Below are 15,733 nucleotides of genomic sequence, written 5' to 3'. Positions count from 1 at the left end.
TTTTTAGATGGGTTTGTTCTTGTTTTGTTTCATTAAATATTATTTTTGCAGAAACAGAACCAAATAAATGGGGAAAAATTGCAGACTTTAGAGGTATCAACTGCTGAAGTTGAGGGTAACCTCTCATATTTAGAGATTAGAGATGAGAGTAACGTTGTCTTTTGAATTGCATCTCTAACATCGTTAGCAAATATGGGGATGGATGTCATTTCTAAATATACAAGGGAGGGGAGGGTAATTTCCTCTATATTATATGAACTGAGTACAAGAACTAGAACCGAACCATGTAAGAATTGAACAAGAACCAAAACCGAACCAGTTTGAGTATCAATTTTCAGAACTGATTCGGTTCACACCAACACTGTTGGGCCGAACCGAAACCAAACCGAATACCATGAACCAAACCGATTTAAACCTCTACGTCCAAGCTCTTTCTTGGGTCCAAGCTGACAACACGCCTTGTTGACACTTCACGATTTATGTTGATGCATGTTTATTGCTTTGTTTTTGATGAATATGCTTATATTATATCCTATGTTTATTATATGTTGGTTTTCTCATATCAGGTCATTACCAGCATAATTATATCATATTGCTTTGATATGCTTTGATATGGATTCTATGTTTCATATAAGCAGAAGTATATAAAATTGTGATTGCTATATTACATAAAGTCATATAATACACGCCTAGGCCGCCTGGGTGGGCACCTTGTTGCCTAGGCACCCCTCTAATGCCTTGAGTCTCCTAGTTGCCATGACAACTATGGTTGACTTGCTACTGTTTTGGTAGTCACTTTCCCACTAATGCTACTATTTGATTAATTCTCACTACAACGTACTACTTTGATGTTCTTTGTTAATGTATATGATTAGATTTCAAGATAACGATTTGATTCTGTCATCTTTTTAATGTTTTCGGTAATATTCATCAATCTTGGTCTTTTGTGGCTTCTCAAAGAGAGGTCCTGATCTGCTTTATGCTTTCTTCATCAGTTGTAGGATTAGAATCTTTATTTCTTCCGGTCTTTCTTTAAATCTTGATCAAGTTCTGAATCCATCTTAATGTTTAATTAAATTCAAACAAACAATATCAAATCGTTTGCCAGTCGATTACATTTTTTGTTCTGTTGTTGGATTTTTCTCTCAAAAAATATCTCCAAGACAACCGGCCACCCTTAGACATGGAGAATTGATTACCCAATTTTTCTTATGTTCTAAGTTTGATTCAATTTGGGATTGACTTGATTATCCCTCATTAATTTCTCGCTCTTCGACCCTCATTTATAACATTTCCCAATCCTCCATTATTCTCTCACACATCATAATTGAACCTCTTTATTACACTTGCCCCTCCCAGACCCTACAGTAGCGGGAGCCTCGTGCAATGGGTTGCTCTTTTTTTTTTTTTTTTTTTTTTTTTTTCACATCCGCTTGATTCCCTAGCAACCCTAGCTACTTTGGATTTTGCTTTTTAGGCCCCATAATGAACAAAATCAGGGTTACACTCTATCCTGCATCTGGCTCAACTGTAGAGGACAAGGAGTAAGGAAGCTATATTCAGCATGGATCAGTTGGAATATGTAGGAATAAAAGAAACGTTAGGTGCTCCAAATAAAGCCCCAACTTTAGTGCAAAAAGCCATATTGACTGTCATCAGCTCTACTGACAACCTTTTCCAAAGGATTAGATGGGCTGAATATTTCTGGTCCATCGTCTCTTAATCAAGATAAAGCTTGGTTGCTATCTTTGAATGTTTGCACTATTTATACATTCCTTGACCTGTATACCAATATCATGTACATGAGCTAGCATGGGATCCTGCCTGTCAATCAACCCCCCCCCCCCTTCCCAAAAAGAAAAAAAATGTCGCAACTAAAAAGCTTCATGTAGAATGATGGCCACGATAAAAGAAACAGAGAAAGTTGAAGGTCAAAATAACTTGTGCAGTGGCAGCAAGAAGTAAAATATGAGTTCTCATTGTTTGATGGGTGATATGGCCTAGAGGGAGTGGAATGGCGGAATAATATTTTTGTAACTGATCCCAGGTAGTTGGGATAAGGCTTCATTGGGTTGAGTTAAGAAAATACAAAGCAGAATAATATGTGTCATAAGGATAAAATAATCTAATCAAGCCTTTCTCTGGATGTTTACTCATTAAAAATAAAACCTACAAGAATCAGTAATACCCTTAAGGGGGGAGGCTCCATCCTCAAGCTTTGTAGGCTCTACATAAGTAATTGATTGATTGAAGCAGGGTTGAAAGAAGTTTAACAGTTTTCCATCAAAATATGTCACTTAATAACTCCTCAAAATACAGGTGAAATCAGTGTCAACCTCACATAAATTATGGCAACAGAAAAAATCTTATAGAGATAAGGTAAAGATACCATCCAACGAACAAGTTGCATAAACTCTTAAATGCAGATTCCAAGGGCAAACCATCAGCATACACCCAAGGATTCATGAAACAAATGGAACACGAGTCCCATTTTGAGGGGTGTGGTACTGAGATCTGTTGAAGTCAAGGGTGGAATTGAGAGATATCCAAGTTTTGGCGCAGGCAGATGTATGTTGTTTATTTATTTATTTATTCTTGGAAGGGCAGGGAAGGTCAATTACTAGTCATAATTCAAGATAATACATTGTATATGGAAAAGACACTTAAACAAACCTCCTTATTTAGGTAACTTTCTTTATGAAAAAAGTAAGTTGAATATTGAGTGTTCTACAGTAAATACCACAAGAATGCATGCTGGCCGCCCCACAAAAGAAATTCAGACTTACAATTGAGTATTTGTATTATTTATCATTTTATCTTACGATTGAGTTTTTTGTATTATTTATTAGTTCATGGTCTTTATTTAGGTTTGAAACAAAGAGTAGATAGCCTGAGGGCCAATATTGTTTGCTATGTTGTGGGATCTAGGAGGATTTTTTAGGACAGGGCTAGAGTGGTGTACGGACTCTTGGAGATGTCATTATCCTCTTGCTTGACTGGCTTCTGCATTGGAGGAGATCGATGGTATCAACAGACATGTTTGACACAAATAGGTAGTCCACCCTATTGGAACATTAATATATATGTTTTGACACCTTCTCGTAACTTTGGTAACCTCGTGCAAGGGATGACTGCCCTCATGTTGGCATGCATAAATGTATAGCATTTCTGCTTCCAATAGCAGTAAAATATAAAAGAAAGCAAAAGAAAAGGCAAGAAGAGAGACAGAGAGAGCAATATCCCACTTAGGACCCTGTCTATCTTTTTCCAAATAATTAATTCATGTATAACCAATATTCCTCACAATCACAAGAATGAGAAGTAGTAGACTTAAAATTCAATGATTGTTTTGACGTACCTGGCATGTTTGACACAAAGCCACCTCTGTTCTCAATGCTGCCCCTTTCAGTGCTGGGCTCATGGTCTGTACTCATCTGTATTGCCTGTCCCCCTCTTGAAAGAACTGCCCGTGAATCTCCAACATTGGCTATCCATAACTTTCGACCATTTATGACAATTGCAGTAACAGCAGTAGACCCACCACGTCCAAGGTCAGGACTATGGGAAAGAATTGCTTGGTCAGTCCTCTCATATGCTTTTGAAATCGATCTATTGGGGTCAGTCCAAAACTCTTCCTACATTGATAAACACACATAACATACGATTAAAGCCTCCAGAAGTTGATATAAGTAGCCCAAACATTTATACTCAAGCATCATAGTTCAAACAAACAACCTACCTCCTTTAGGATATTGGAAAACAAATGCTTTTGTAAGTAAGCTGGTACACTATCCCCCAAATGACCATCATAAACAGCAAACAGCCCAAGCTCATGTCCTTTGTTGTGAACAAACTTAGCAACATGATAATCTTCCATGGGATGATTTGCTTTCCCTTTCACGAGGTTAAATCCATACTTAATCGGTCCCTGATTGCTTCTCCCCTTACCGGAGCCACTTGTTGAGTGCCCTCCTATTAGCTAAAGACATAATTCTAACTTTAACATTGAGAGAATGAGAAGTTATACTATGAAATATGAACTCCAGATAATCATCAAGGCATGCATCAAAGGTGGGGGTGATTAATCTTTGTAGAATGAAATGAAAGGCATAGGTATACACTAAATAAAGCTAAAAATCTTAACTTGAACAACAAAACAACAAAGCAACCCCATTGAAAATAAGCCAAGAGAGGGAGAGACTTGTTTTCAACTTCCGGCATTACCTATCTCAAAATTGAGCTGAGTGTTGAAACCAGAAAATACAATTCCACAGGCAAAAACAGTATTCTACTTGTAAGGTGGAAATTGAACTTCAAACAAGTAGGCAAAAACTTTTATGCGTTTAATAACATCATCCAGACAGACAAAATAGCACTATTATAAAATCAGCCAAGCAGAAAGCTTTGTGTAAGAGGACAGAACCAGTCCATTTAGATAGAAAACAACCTCTATAAAAAAATTCCCCTCAATAATATTAACTCTCGTCAAAACCCCCCACAATTCAGTTTCAACCCTAAATGAAGTACAGAGAACCTGACCGAAATAAAGTGGAGCGAGAATAGACTCCACCCCAAATTAATATCAAAAAGGCCAAAAAACAAAACCACTCCACATACTGCATGCTCTTTTAGAGTCTAACCTAAATTCCATCGCAGATAATTATAGAAGGGAAAAAATGACTATGGAAGAAAACGGAACTGGGTAAATTTGCTCACCTGAGAATAGGCACCATTAAAGCAGCATAGTTTATCCATAAAAATCTCCACCAATTCTACCTCTTCCACTAAATTCTAAACATCTACTAATTCTGCAAAACTCCAAATCGAAAAATTTCCTCCAAACCACGGTTTCTCTCTGAATTTCACAAACTGCATCACAAAAAACCAGCAATCCGATCTTAAAAACATGAACCCACCATCAAAACCAAGTCCAAAACCCCAAAATAACAAAACCCAGAGAGGAAAGAAGAAGATGAAGCAGTAAGGACAAAATTAAGCTAGGTATCTCAGAAATTCTCTTACCGATCGACCAATCTCCTTACTTTATAATATTAAGGCAGAAGAAAGACCACAGACCAGCTGGGTTGTCGAAGCCGCTGAAGAATTTCTTCTTCTTCTTTTTTCGCACAAAGAATTATTATGATAAATGGAAATATAGAAACAAAGAAAAGGAAGAAGGGGTGAGAACATGTAAAACCTTTCCACTCTGAAGACACAAACAGTATATGTAATAAAGAAATGGTAATGAGAGGAATCCGCAATTGTTGTGTTTTCCCCAACTTTGTAACCGTTTTGGGGTATTCAGTAATGCAAAAAAGCTGTTACAAAGCCTACAATTGAAGACTTCCTTCCTGTTGACTTTGCTGTCTGTGTCTTTGTTGATTATTTGGTACATTCAACTGCAAGCAAAGAGAAAAGGCCACTTGCATTTCTCTTTCCTTAAAAGGAAGAATACCAAAAAGCCCCTGCTTTTTTCTGTATTTCTTATTTTGGCCCTGTAAATTCAAATATACCCAATTTGCACATTTCATTGCCCTCATCCACTTCTCAATTCCACAAAACCCCCAAAAAAAAAAAGCTCCACCGAGTTGACTTTTTGTGGACTCTTTGACCATAACTTTTCCATACTCATAATTATGATTACTCGTTAACATGTTAACTTGTCACCTCTTCTCTTTGTCTTGGTCCTCTCCTCCCTTTCTAACCCAAGTGGGAGAGGGTTGCCTTACCATCTAGGGTAGTCTACGGGTTTTCACGATTCATAGATATTTTTTATTTAATTTTTAAAGAGGAAGTTCTTTAAGTAAACGGCAAAGAGGAGTGTCAATGGGAATGGAATGGTTTTGTACATAAGAGGGTAACAAGGTCATCTGATGTGAGGAGAGAGAGAGAGAGGTGCCAATGTACGTCTCCTCCCCTCAAAGAAACTTTTCCCATAAAAAAAAATGTGAGGAGATATAGATTACAACATTTTGCTTAAAGAGACTTTTCCTAATTTAAATTAAAGGAAATGATTTTTTGAGTAATGTACGGTACTATGCTGTTTGCGTAAAGACTTTTTTTAATAAATTACACCTGCGTAAAGAGACTTTTTTTTTTGTGTGTGTGTGTGTGTAGATTACGCCGTTTGCGTAAAGAAACTTATCCCAATTTAAGAGACTATCTCATTCTTTTCACATGACACTTTATCTCCTCTTTGCGCCATAAATAAAGGAAAAAGTTCTTTCAGTTACAGAAGGTACAGATTGCACCAATTATGTAAAGAAACATTCTTTTATTTATTTATTTATTATTATTATTTTTTTTTTTTGGTATAGACTAAACCAATTGCATGAATAAACTTTTCAGACTACATCGTCCTTTCCTCGTGACACTCTCTCTCTCATCTTCAACCCCTATATAGCAACTGTAATACATGTTGGTTATTGTGTAATGTAACGTTTGCTCATAAAACCCCCTTCTTTAAATTTAACGTTTGCTAAAGCGATTTCCTTGCAGTATTAGTCTGAATACTAAATTTCATAACTATCGAGGATGAAAAAAGATATACAATAAACAAAAAGAGTGTGTTTCTTTGTTTTCTTATCCCTTGTGAATTCGCCAATTGTTTATTTGAAGGTAACGCTCCTTGATCACGCACCCCTTGCATCATAAACAGAGGATAGCTAAATGACACCCCCACCCCTGTGAAACCCTACCTCTTATTGATACCCCCCATGTGCACCCTCTTATTGTCCCTATGATGATACAGGTGGCTATGCAACCAAAGAGCATTCTTGCACCTTAATTTGAATAACAGAAAAAGACCCCCGTTGGCCAAGAGAAAGACTTAAATCACTTGCAATAAATATAATGTTTCAAACATTAAAGTGAAGAATAACATGGTGGGAAGGCTTTACCAAAAAATTAATATGGTGGAAAGGTTGAGTGATTATTGTACTGCACTGTTTTGAAGCCTCACATAATTTGAAACATCACACAATGAACCTTCCAAAGAAATGACCAAGTCACCTTTCATAAATGTGTCACAAAACAATAACAGCATTTCTATTAAAATTGTTGTCCACCATATTCACTCAACTCTTCTCCAAAATTGGCTTATTCATGGTCAAAGCACACCTCAAGTTCAAAAATTTTCGTTGGATTTTGTTTTTACATGTGTTTTTCTTCTTTTTTTTCTCACATAAAATGGAGAGAGAAACACGCAAAAGCCTTGACAAGGCAGTGCTCTAAGCGATTGAACTATAAACCCACTGAATGAAGGGCATGATGACTTTATATCATCCTCACCTTCGTCCGACTTATTATTAACAATCTATTTAGGGTCCCAAATTCAACGATATAGTAAAATAAAAAAGAAAAATGCCAACGTATTAAGGGAAATTTATTTTACATGTAATAGTATCTTTTCAGAAAGAAAACATCCAAATAAATTTTCTCTTTAAGAAATAATTTATTTTACATGTATATTTTTTTTTTATATTTTCTTTGCAACCAAATGGAGGCTTACAAATAAAGTTGAAGAAAACGAAAAAGCCTGCAAATCTAATGGAGATTGAGCCATGGGCAGGCAAATTCTCGAGTGACTTTGAGTTTCCTCGAATTGACGTTCTTAGTTTGTAAAACTTGTAACTATACATCGAGAGGCTTCCCAAATTATCTATTCTTTTTATATATTGTCATCAAAGACTTAGTTGTCTTAATCATCCCAGTCAATTTAGTTGACCTGGTACAGCTTGTACAGCTTTGTATCCACCACAAATTTAATATCCTGGTTTAAGAAACAAATGCTCTAGTCTAGATTGTTTATCATCTCAGTCAAATGAAATCATACCAAGATTACTTTTCCATGTAAGCAAACAAATTGTGTGGGAGAATATTTCTTATACCTCATGCCAAGAAAGTTAGCATTGTTAAGCTAGAATGTTTTTATTGGGATACAAAACCATATCTCCTGCATTTTACGCTCGTTTTTAAATAATTAATGACTCCTAAGGTAAGCCTACACGCACCTTAAGAACTAAAATATAGGTTCATTTATGTAATGAATTATTGATCATGGTCCCCCAACAATCACAGATCCTATTTGGCCATAGTGGTTCATAACCTACTACTAATACTGTCCTTTTTCAATTTTTTTTTTTCTTTTTTGTTAATTAATGTAATGATATAGGTGCGTACACTTGCTTCTCCTAGACCTTATTGTAACAAAAGCCTCGTGTATTGGGTTGTTCTCTTTTTTTATTTTTATGAATCATTTAATTAATATGCATTGAAATAACAAGTTCATTCTTTAATATTTCATTTTGAAAGTTACATTATCTATTGCCATTGAAGATTGGTGACAATGTACAACCTAATGGACCACAAATGCTATCAGCAGGCATGTGTTTGCACTTAAAAACGTTGTGTGTTTGGTGAGAAGCAAAGTGAGTTTTTTTTTTTAAATTATTATATAGTACTTTATTCCAGCCAAAAATCTTGTTAGAATGTTTTCTTTTCTTCCTATATCAATTTCACTTCTCTTCCCTTCTTTTTGATCCACTTCAAGACATTCGTTTTAAGTGGTCTAGACAGCTGCTCTTCCAGGCCTAGGTTGGCCCGACTTCAAGTGCTAATGGGCAAGGACCAGATATTTTCAAGATAACTTTGCGATGGGACTTGAGCCTCGAAAACCCCATTAAACTGGTTAGCAAAAGGGGTGAATCAAGTCATCTAGCCATTTGATTGCATATTTGGTTACCATTTTAATAGAATGTCCTAATACCCACAATCCCTCATCATTTGGAACAATCCATGGTGATTGGTTACTACTTTTCCTGGGAAAAAAAATGCTGTCTCCATTTTCTAAGAACCCAAACTGATTGAGTTTCTACCAAAAAAAAAAACTGTTTGAGTTGACACATGTGAATTGGTATGCCACACAACCCTAGATAGAATCAAGAATCTTAACATTGATGAATGTACTCTGTAGGGATTTTCTAGTGCTCAATTCTGTTGGTTCACCATTGAACTCAAACAACTGGCAGCTGCATGACATTGTCTCTTCTATTATATTCTCCATAGCCCTTTACCAAAATAAAAGTATTCTCCATTGTCCTGCATCTTTCATTATTAAACACATTCTATGGACTTATTGTATATTCTCTAATATCAATTGGGTTGGTACTCTAGTGGAAGAAAATTTTTACTTTCTTCACTGATCTAGTTAGTTGATTGTGAGTTTGAGTCAACATGCCCAACTATCACCTGTTGATTCTACGAAAACACCATTTGCCATATTTTCTTTTCTTTTCTTGATTATCAAACATAGCCTAAATTCTATGTGTATCGAGATTATATTTCTTAAATATGTGACCTCCTATGATAAATATGGAGACAGTTGGGACGGTGCATCATATAAGAGGGGCATCAGATGGTTGAAAGGATCTCAAAGTGCATGCCCGGATGCTCTCAGCCATCCAATGCTCACCACATAGTAAGAATAATCATTCCATAATATTACCCACTATTGTTACGTAGTCTAAAACTACCTCTAGAATGCCCTTAGACTCTTAGGGTCCTATCCAATTGCAATAACAAGAGTTGGTGAAAAAGAAATCTCTTCACCCACGGTGAAGGGAAATTCGATCTTATAATCTTTTAAGGTATAATATAATCACGTATAGAAGTTTTAAGAGTCCTAAATAAGCGTGTGGCAATCTGGCGTTGCCGTAGCGGAATCAAGCGATTATTTTGCCTATTTTCTTTTATTCCTTCTATTGACACGAGGTCGAGGCGACCCGCGACCGTTACAGTACGTCACTTAGCGGTTTTATTCGTCTACGTGTCCGTAGCTAGTGCCGCCACGTACATCTTCAACTTCTCCTTCTTCGCCGCCTCTCCGATCCCACCCTAACGAACTCTGTTTCATGTGTTCCTTTCCTCTGTTACAGAGCTGAAAAGGTTTACATCGTTTGTTCGTTTTCAATTTCTATTTCCTACTTCTCCATAATGGCGTCGCTGATTCGGATGCAGAGAATCGTTTTCAATGAAGGATTAAGGAATTACAGCCGCGGACAAGACGAAGGAGTCGCATTGAATAAGTGGTGGGATGAGATCAACAACTCCGAAGAATGGCAGGGAGGCATCTTCTATTCTCTCTGCGGCATTTACGCAGTCGTCTCCCTCGTCGCACTTGTAAATAATCTTTTTCTCTTTTCTCCTACATTGTTTGATTTCTTCTCTTCTTCGGTTAAAAGTCTTGATCGTTTTCTCCGTGTCTCTGTTTTTAATGCCCTCTGAACCTTATTGATTTCTCCAATGTTGCTTGATTTTCTTTGTGTTCTTAACGTTTTCGGTTGCACATTGTGAGAAGACATTAATTCCACTTTACTTCAGCTCAATCATCAAGATCCTCCTTGAATTTATCCGTATAAGAAGTTTATTAGGATGTGGTTGATTTCTCGAGAGTGCTATTTAAGTAGAGGTACAGGTATGGGGAGTTAGAAATTGCATTAGATTTTATAGGTAGCAATGCAAAGTTGTATTGAATCATGTAATGTAGAATAGGGTGACTATGCCTACTTCCATTCAGGAACAGTCACTCGTGGCAGACTGGGTGAATTGTATCTTATAAAATAAGAGGAAGAAGTTGACCTGTTGATTGTTATTGATGGAATAGGGTATCATCACTCGTTTGACCTTCTGAGGTCTAACTGATTTTTTTTTAACAGAAAAATGAACTTATTTTGGGTCATTTTGTTCACTGGAATGATAATGGCACATCTGTTGTAAGTTGCAGGACTGACTTTCGAATGAATTTTCTGGTGGTCATGTTTAATGTGTTCTACATTCTTTGGCAATCTATTGAGCAATGTAGAAACCAAAGTATGGAAGGAAAAAGAGGGGTGGGGGGAGGAATTTGAAGAGGCCTGCTCTGCCTGAATTACTTTTAAAGAAGTTGTAAACCACATCTCTGAGTAGTTCATCAAGTAAGGTTGTTTGTATGGTTGTTTGATTTGTTGAGAGCACATCGGAGGGGTTTGCGAATTTTATCTGTGATTGAGTTCCTGTGGTGTCTCATATGGTCCATTCTATGTCCAACAGTGGATTGGCTTCACTTGGTGACCCAGAGTTCTGTTAAAACTTTCCTGCTGTTGGGAAGGCATAGGAGGAAGTGATATTTAGGGGAATGATTATGGGTCTCAGTCGACTAGGAGCTGGTTCTCTTCCATTTGTTGGGGAATAATGTAGTAAAAGTTGTTGAGGCATGGTGTCAAAGAAGACCTATAAGGAGTAGAATCTAACATGGGTTTTTATTCTATCCAAAAAAAAAAGAGTTGTTAGATTGCATTATAGTAGTTTCTAGCAAATTAGGTATACACTGAGAATTGGTACCTAAAAATACAGAGAACTCTCCTGAGTTAAAAATGAGAATTAAATTTTGTCGGTAATGCAAAGGATTGATGATTACATTGTTTTTTATTTTTTTTTTATTTTTTTATTTTTTTTTAAGATTTCGTATTCCTTCTTGATCTTCATTGCATGTAGTGGCTTAATTTGCATATCCTCCTCCATCAGCTTAACCCCGCTAATCTCATGATGGATTTTATTATGTCGTTATTGAAAGACTATATTTCTAACCTAATAATTCAATTTTAATATTCTGCTGAAGGAGATTAGGATTATTGAAATTATACTGGCTAATTACACGTATACATCTAGAGTCTTGAATTGGCTTATCCTGAAGATGACCAAATGAGGACTCTCTTAAAATGTATACTTGAAAGTGGAAAGGGGAGGGGGGAGGGGAGAGGGGTAAAGGAAAAAAATTATATTTTCTTATAGGTTGCACAGAACTGGTATTGGCCTCTTCCCTAGTCTTGCCTGATTATGTCTTCTTTCATAATGTCCTGAGTCACATTAATAGTGAGAACCCATTTTTAGCCTAAGAATAAGTTAAGTTTTAAGAAAAAGGTCCATTGGGTATGGTCTACACTTCCTATTAGTTTTTGAATGAAAGAATATTAGAAAGTGGTAAAAAGTTGAAGCAGAAAGGGGTTCTGGTTCTATTTTTCATTAAGAATGGGGAATAAAATGGGTAGTCTAAACAAGAAAGTGTCTTCTCTTGTTAAGTCTAGTTTCATTTACTCTGCCAGCATGAAGGCGAACAGACTGAAGCGAAGTGTGGAAGGAACATGTGGACGTGCTTGATAGTAAAAGACTGTAAAAGGTGTAGCAGCTGCTAACCAGATACAAATTTCCATGCTTGCACTCTCGATATGGTTGGTGTTAGAAGAGATAGTAGCATCAACATTGTTGGGATTCAAGTTGGTGGTTGAGTTGTGCGCTATTGCTCCTCGTGGTGCTTGCATTTCTAAATCATTAGGAGGAAGAGACAGAGGAGGTGCAATGCTTGGAGATGATGCAGAAGATGAGAAGAAAGAGACGAGTTTTGTTACGCAAATTGAAGAGAAGTTCTTGAGGGATCTTGTAAAGCCATCCATCTTTTTGCAACTTAGATCAAGAGTTATGATAGGTTTTATTTATAGGGAGAAATAAATTTAAAATTATTATCCAATTCATATTTTAAATTTCTGATCTTTCATGACAGAAACTATGCCGTCTTCTCCTGGATCATTGTTGATAAGGTGGCACTTAGCACCATGAGGATGAACGGATATCATTTAGTTTCAAGGCCAACATCTCTTGTTTTCCGTTTGATCCCTTATTATTATTATTATTATTAGATTAACTATTTTTGTTTGATTAACTATTTATTCCTATTGAGTCTATTATGGTAATTAATTAAATAAAGTCTTAACTCATTGATTAATTAAGGTTCATAATGCATTTAATTGACTCTTAAAATTCGGTCTTAATTGTTTAAATTATTAAATTGATTAGGTTTTTCAAAACTTCCATCTGGAATAGTTAGATTTGGGTAGCTTTCACCATTCAATTCAAGTTTTTGTCTTTCTTCAAAAAATCTTTTTACCTATTAGATTAATAGATTAATTAGGATTGCAATAATTCATTTCACAAATTATTAGGGATTATGATTAATCATTTTAATTAATTCAATTTAGGATTTCATAAATTCATTAATTGACCATCTAGGTTAGGCTCAATTAATCGAGTTAGTTCAATTTAGGGTTTCATAAATTGCTGAACTAATCCTAGGTCTAGACTTATTTAATTAGCTTAATCTAAGACTCATAATACATCAATTAAATCATTTAGGGTTTTTAATTTTTAATTAGCGTAATCATTTCATTATTTGCATCATAACCTAACTAGCATAATTTAGACACTTGGCTTAGGATTTTCACATGTCATACTTAGATACTTAGTTTAGGGTTTTCAGTGACCTAGATTTTGGACTAGTTAGTAGGGTACAAACAAATTTTGATCAAACAAAAAGAGACCGGCCTTAGTGCGGGGCAGACTGGGTGCCTAACACCTTCCCAGTCTGTCACTTGGCACTTGTCCAGAATCTTGGTGCAACATCTTTTTAATGACATTTGTCCATATATTGATCCAAGCATTTAATTAAATATCTCTCTTTACTGACATTGAATAGTTTGTGGAGGAAATAGATAGTTAATAGTCAATCAATAGCCGGTTTGGTGCATAGTGCATGTGTAGGAAATAGTGGGGTTGAAATCATGTGATTTTTCCTTTCAGTCTATATCTCAACTATTTTCCTGACCATGAAAGGAAAGGATTTAAGAGTCGGAAGTACAGAAATAGTAATTTCATCAAATAGAGAGATTGGTGAATCAACTCGGATCAGTTCTTTTACCTAAGGACAAATAACACGGATCAGTTATGGTTGATATCGAGTCAATCCAATCTATTGACAACAAAAGAAATGAAATAATTCACTTCCCCCTAGCTAGAGTTCACAAATACACTCTTAAATTATAATATTTTTCAAAATACCCATTTAGATTCTATTTCTTTGACTACCACAAAGGAACCCTAGCAGTACTCATGGTATCCCTAATAATAATGAGGGAAGACTCACGAACTTATGTGGGATAATAAGCCTTAAAGTGCTAGTTCAAGAACTACTAAACACCTTTGTCACCACCAACCCTATGGCCCACCTCAATTACGTACTCCGTAAGGAACAATACAAGGAAACCTCTTCAATGGTTCCATGCAACACCTTCTTTAATTTGGTTCATCATCTCTTCATTCATTACTTACTTCTTGACCCATACAAATTCTGAAAATGAAGATTCTGCTAAAAGGAAGATTCTGCTACCTTTGTGTGGATAGAGAGGGACTTTCTCTTTTGCACCTCTAATCTTTTTTCCATCTTTTTAAATCCATCATCTTCAAATGGAGAATATTCTAAATATCTGTTTACCTGTACATACCAGACTTAGAAAATGTATTGATATAATAAAAATGACAAATCACGAGGTTTCTATCATACATCGGTTCAACCCGATGATAAACCAACGGATGCAACTTCTTACTTTTTGTGGAAAAGACTTGTTTATAAGATTTGGGTCAATAAAGAAGTAGTAGGTGACAAGAAATTTCTCTTTCTCTCTTCATCTATGTCCTACACAATTTTACTTCCATGTTTCTATAAATACACAAGCAAACCAGGTTCACGTACTCTTCAGCCAAAAGCTTAAGCTATAGGAAGTTCTAAAGAAAACATGGAAGGAACTGCACTTCCTCTACCCCTTCCTTCTGATGTTGATCTAGAAATCCAAGCAACACCACCCATTGTTGGTTTTTCTTCCTCTTCTGAAGCCGATCATATCAAGTTAGCAAGGATGGATATTGGTATCTGGTTTGCAGCTACAACACCTCTTGTGGTGTTTTACTATCAAGAACGTCCACATGTTCCGTCGCTGCTCCGATTCAGTCTTTTTGCCTTCATGCTAGCCTCCTTGGTCTACTTGTTAGGTATCTTTATACACTACAAGCTTCCATCCGTGGCTATAGTGATGATTCGATTGGGAGTTGCTATTGCTGCAGTTTCTTTCTTTCTGTCTATTGGGATGCTGCTTCTATAAAACCCCAACCAGGTTGTTCCAAGTCGTTTGTGTCTTGACCTGCATTATTACTTGTGGTCTAATACTAGTCTTCTTGTCGTAGTTGAGTGAGGATTGTGGCTTTTCCTGTATTGTATGTGTGAGTTCCTATGAATGATATTGTATCACTTAAATGGTTATTAGTTCTTGAAAATTCTCATCTTGTTCCTATTTCAAGAAATAAGAGAGTTATGATTGCAATGCGGGGAGATAACTAGAGTTATCAGTAAAAATCAGAAGGGAAATGTGAACCCTGCTGCCATAATAGAAATCCAAGTTTTGCTTGGATAAATGACTGTCGTTTCTAAGTAAGATTCCATGTTCTTGGATGAAATTGACAGTCAAACCAAAAGAAAGCCTCGATCCCCTTCAAGTCCACTATTGTTTCTACATTATGGCTGGTGAACCCAAGTCTGATCTGTAGTCAGAAACAGAGTAGATTTGTAGCCACTGTGGGAGGAACAGGGTTAATGAACATGGGCTGAGCATGGCATGGCTTTCTGTTTCCCATTTAATAATTGGGCCTAGCTTGTCCAAGCTCTGATTAGCTCAACCCAGCTTGGCCTCAACAGATTTTGGGACGGCCCATGTTGTCAATTGAAAAAAAAAAAAAAAAAGGACAAATTCTGTATTTAAGGGGAAAAAAGTGAATTGTGTCTATGTAAAGACAATTGGAGAATTGGAGTCGAATC

General features: G+C 36.2%; 2 protein-coding genes across 3 annotated transcripts in view; one reads left to right on the top strand and one right to left on the bottom strand.

Moving 5' to 3' along the window:
* Positions 1-3,260: 3,260 nt before the first annotated feature.
* On the bottom strand, positions 3,261-5,396 carry LOC122064375 (probable protein phosphatase 2C 9). Of its 2 annotated transcripts, none has more exons than XM_042628085.1 (4): positions 5,023-5,396; positions 4,717-4,869; positions 3,740-3,979; positions 3,261-3,635 (listed from the first exon to the last, which is right to left on the bottom strand). In XM_042628085.1, exons 2-4 carry the CDS (start codon positions 4,753-4,755, stop codon positions 3,276-3,278), a joined length of 639 nt encoding a protein of 212 aa, XP_042484019.1. In that variant the 5' UTR covers positions 4,756-4,869; positions 5,023-5,396; the 3' UTR covers positions 3,261-3,275. The 2 variants fall into 2 exon arrangements, with proteins under 2 accessions (XP_042484019.1, XP_042484020.1); XM_042628086.1 differs by having other exon boundaries at positions 5,043-5,396.
* A 9,264-nt stretch (positions 5,397-14,660) lies between these two features.
* Positions 14,661-15,733, top strand: part of LOC122064381 (putative transferase At1g60990, chloroplastic) — a 28,003-nt gene continuing 26,930 nt past the window's right edge. The window contains exon 1 of the mRNA XM_042628095.1: positions 14,661-14,984. Coding sequence (XP_042484029.1) covers positions 14,661-14,984 — 324 coding nt within the window. The remainder of the gene's footprint in view (positions 14,985-15,733) is intronic.

Source organism: Macadamia integrifolia, unplaced genomic scaffold, assembly GCF_013358625.1.
Source record: "Macadamia integrifolia cultivar HAES 741 unplaced genomic scaffold, SCU_Mint_v3 scaffold164, whole genome shotgun sequence".
In the NCBI taxonomy this organism is placed as follows: domain Eukaryota; kingdom Viridiplantae; phylum Streptophyta; class Magnoliopsida; order Proteales; family Proteaceae; genus Macadamia; species Macadamia integrifolia.
This window is presented reverse-complemented; position numbering and strand designations above follow the sequence as displayed.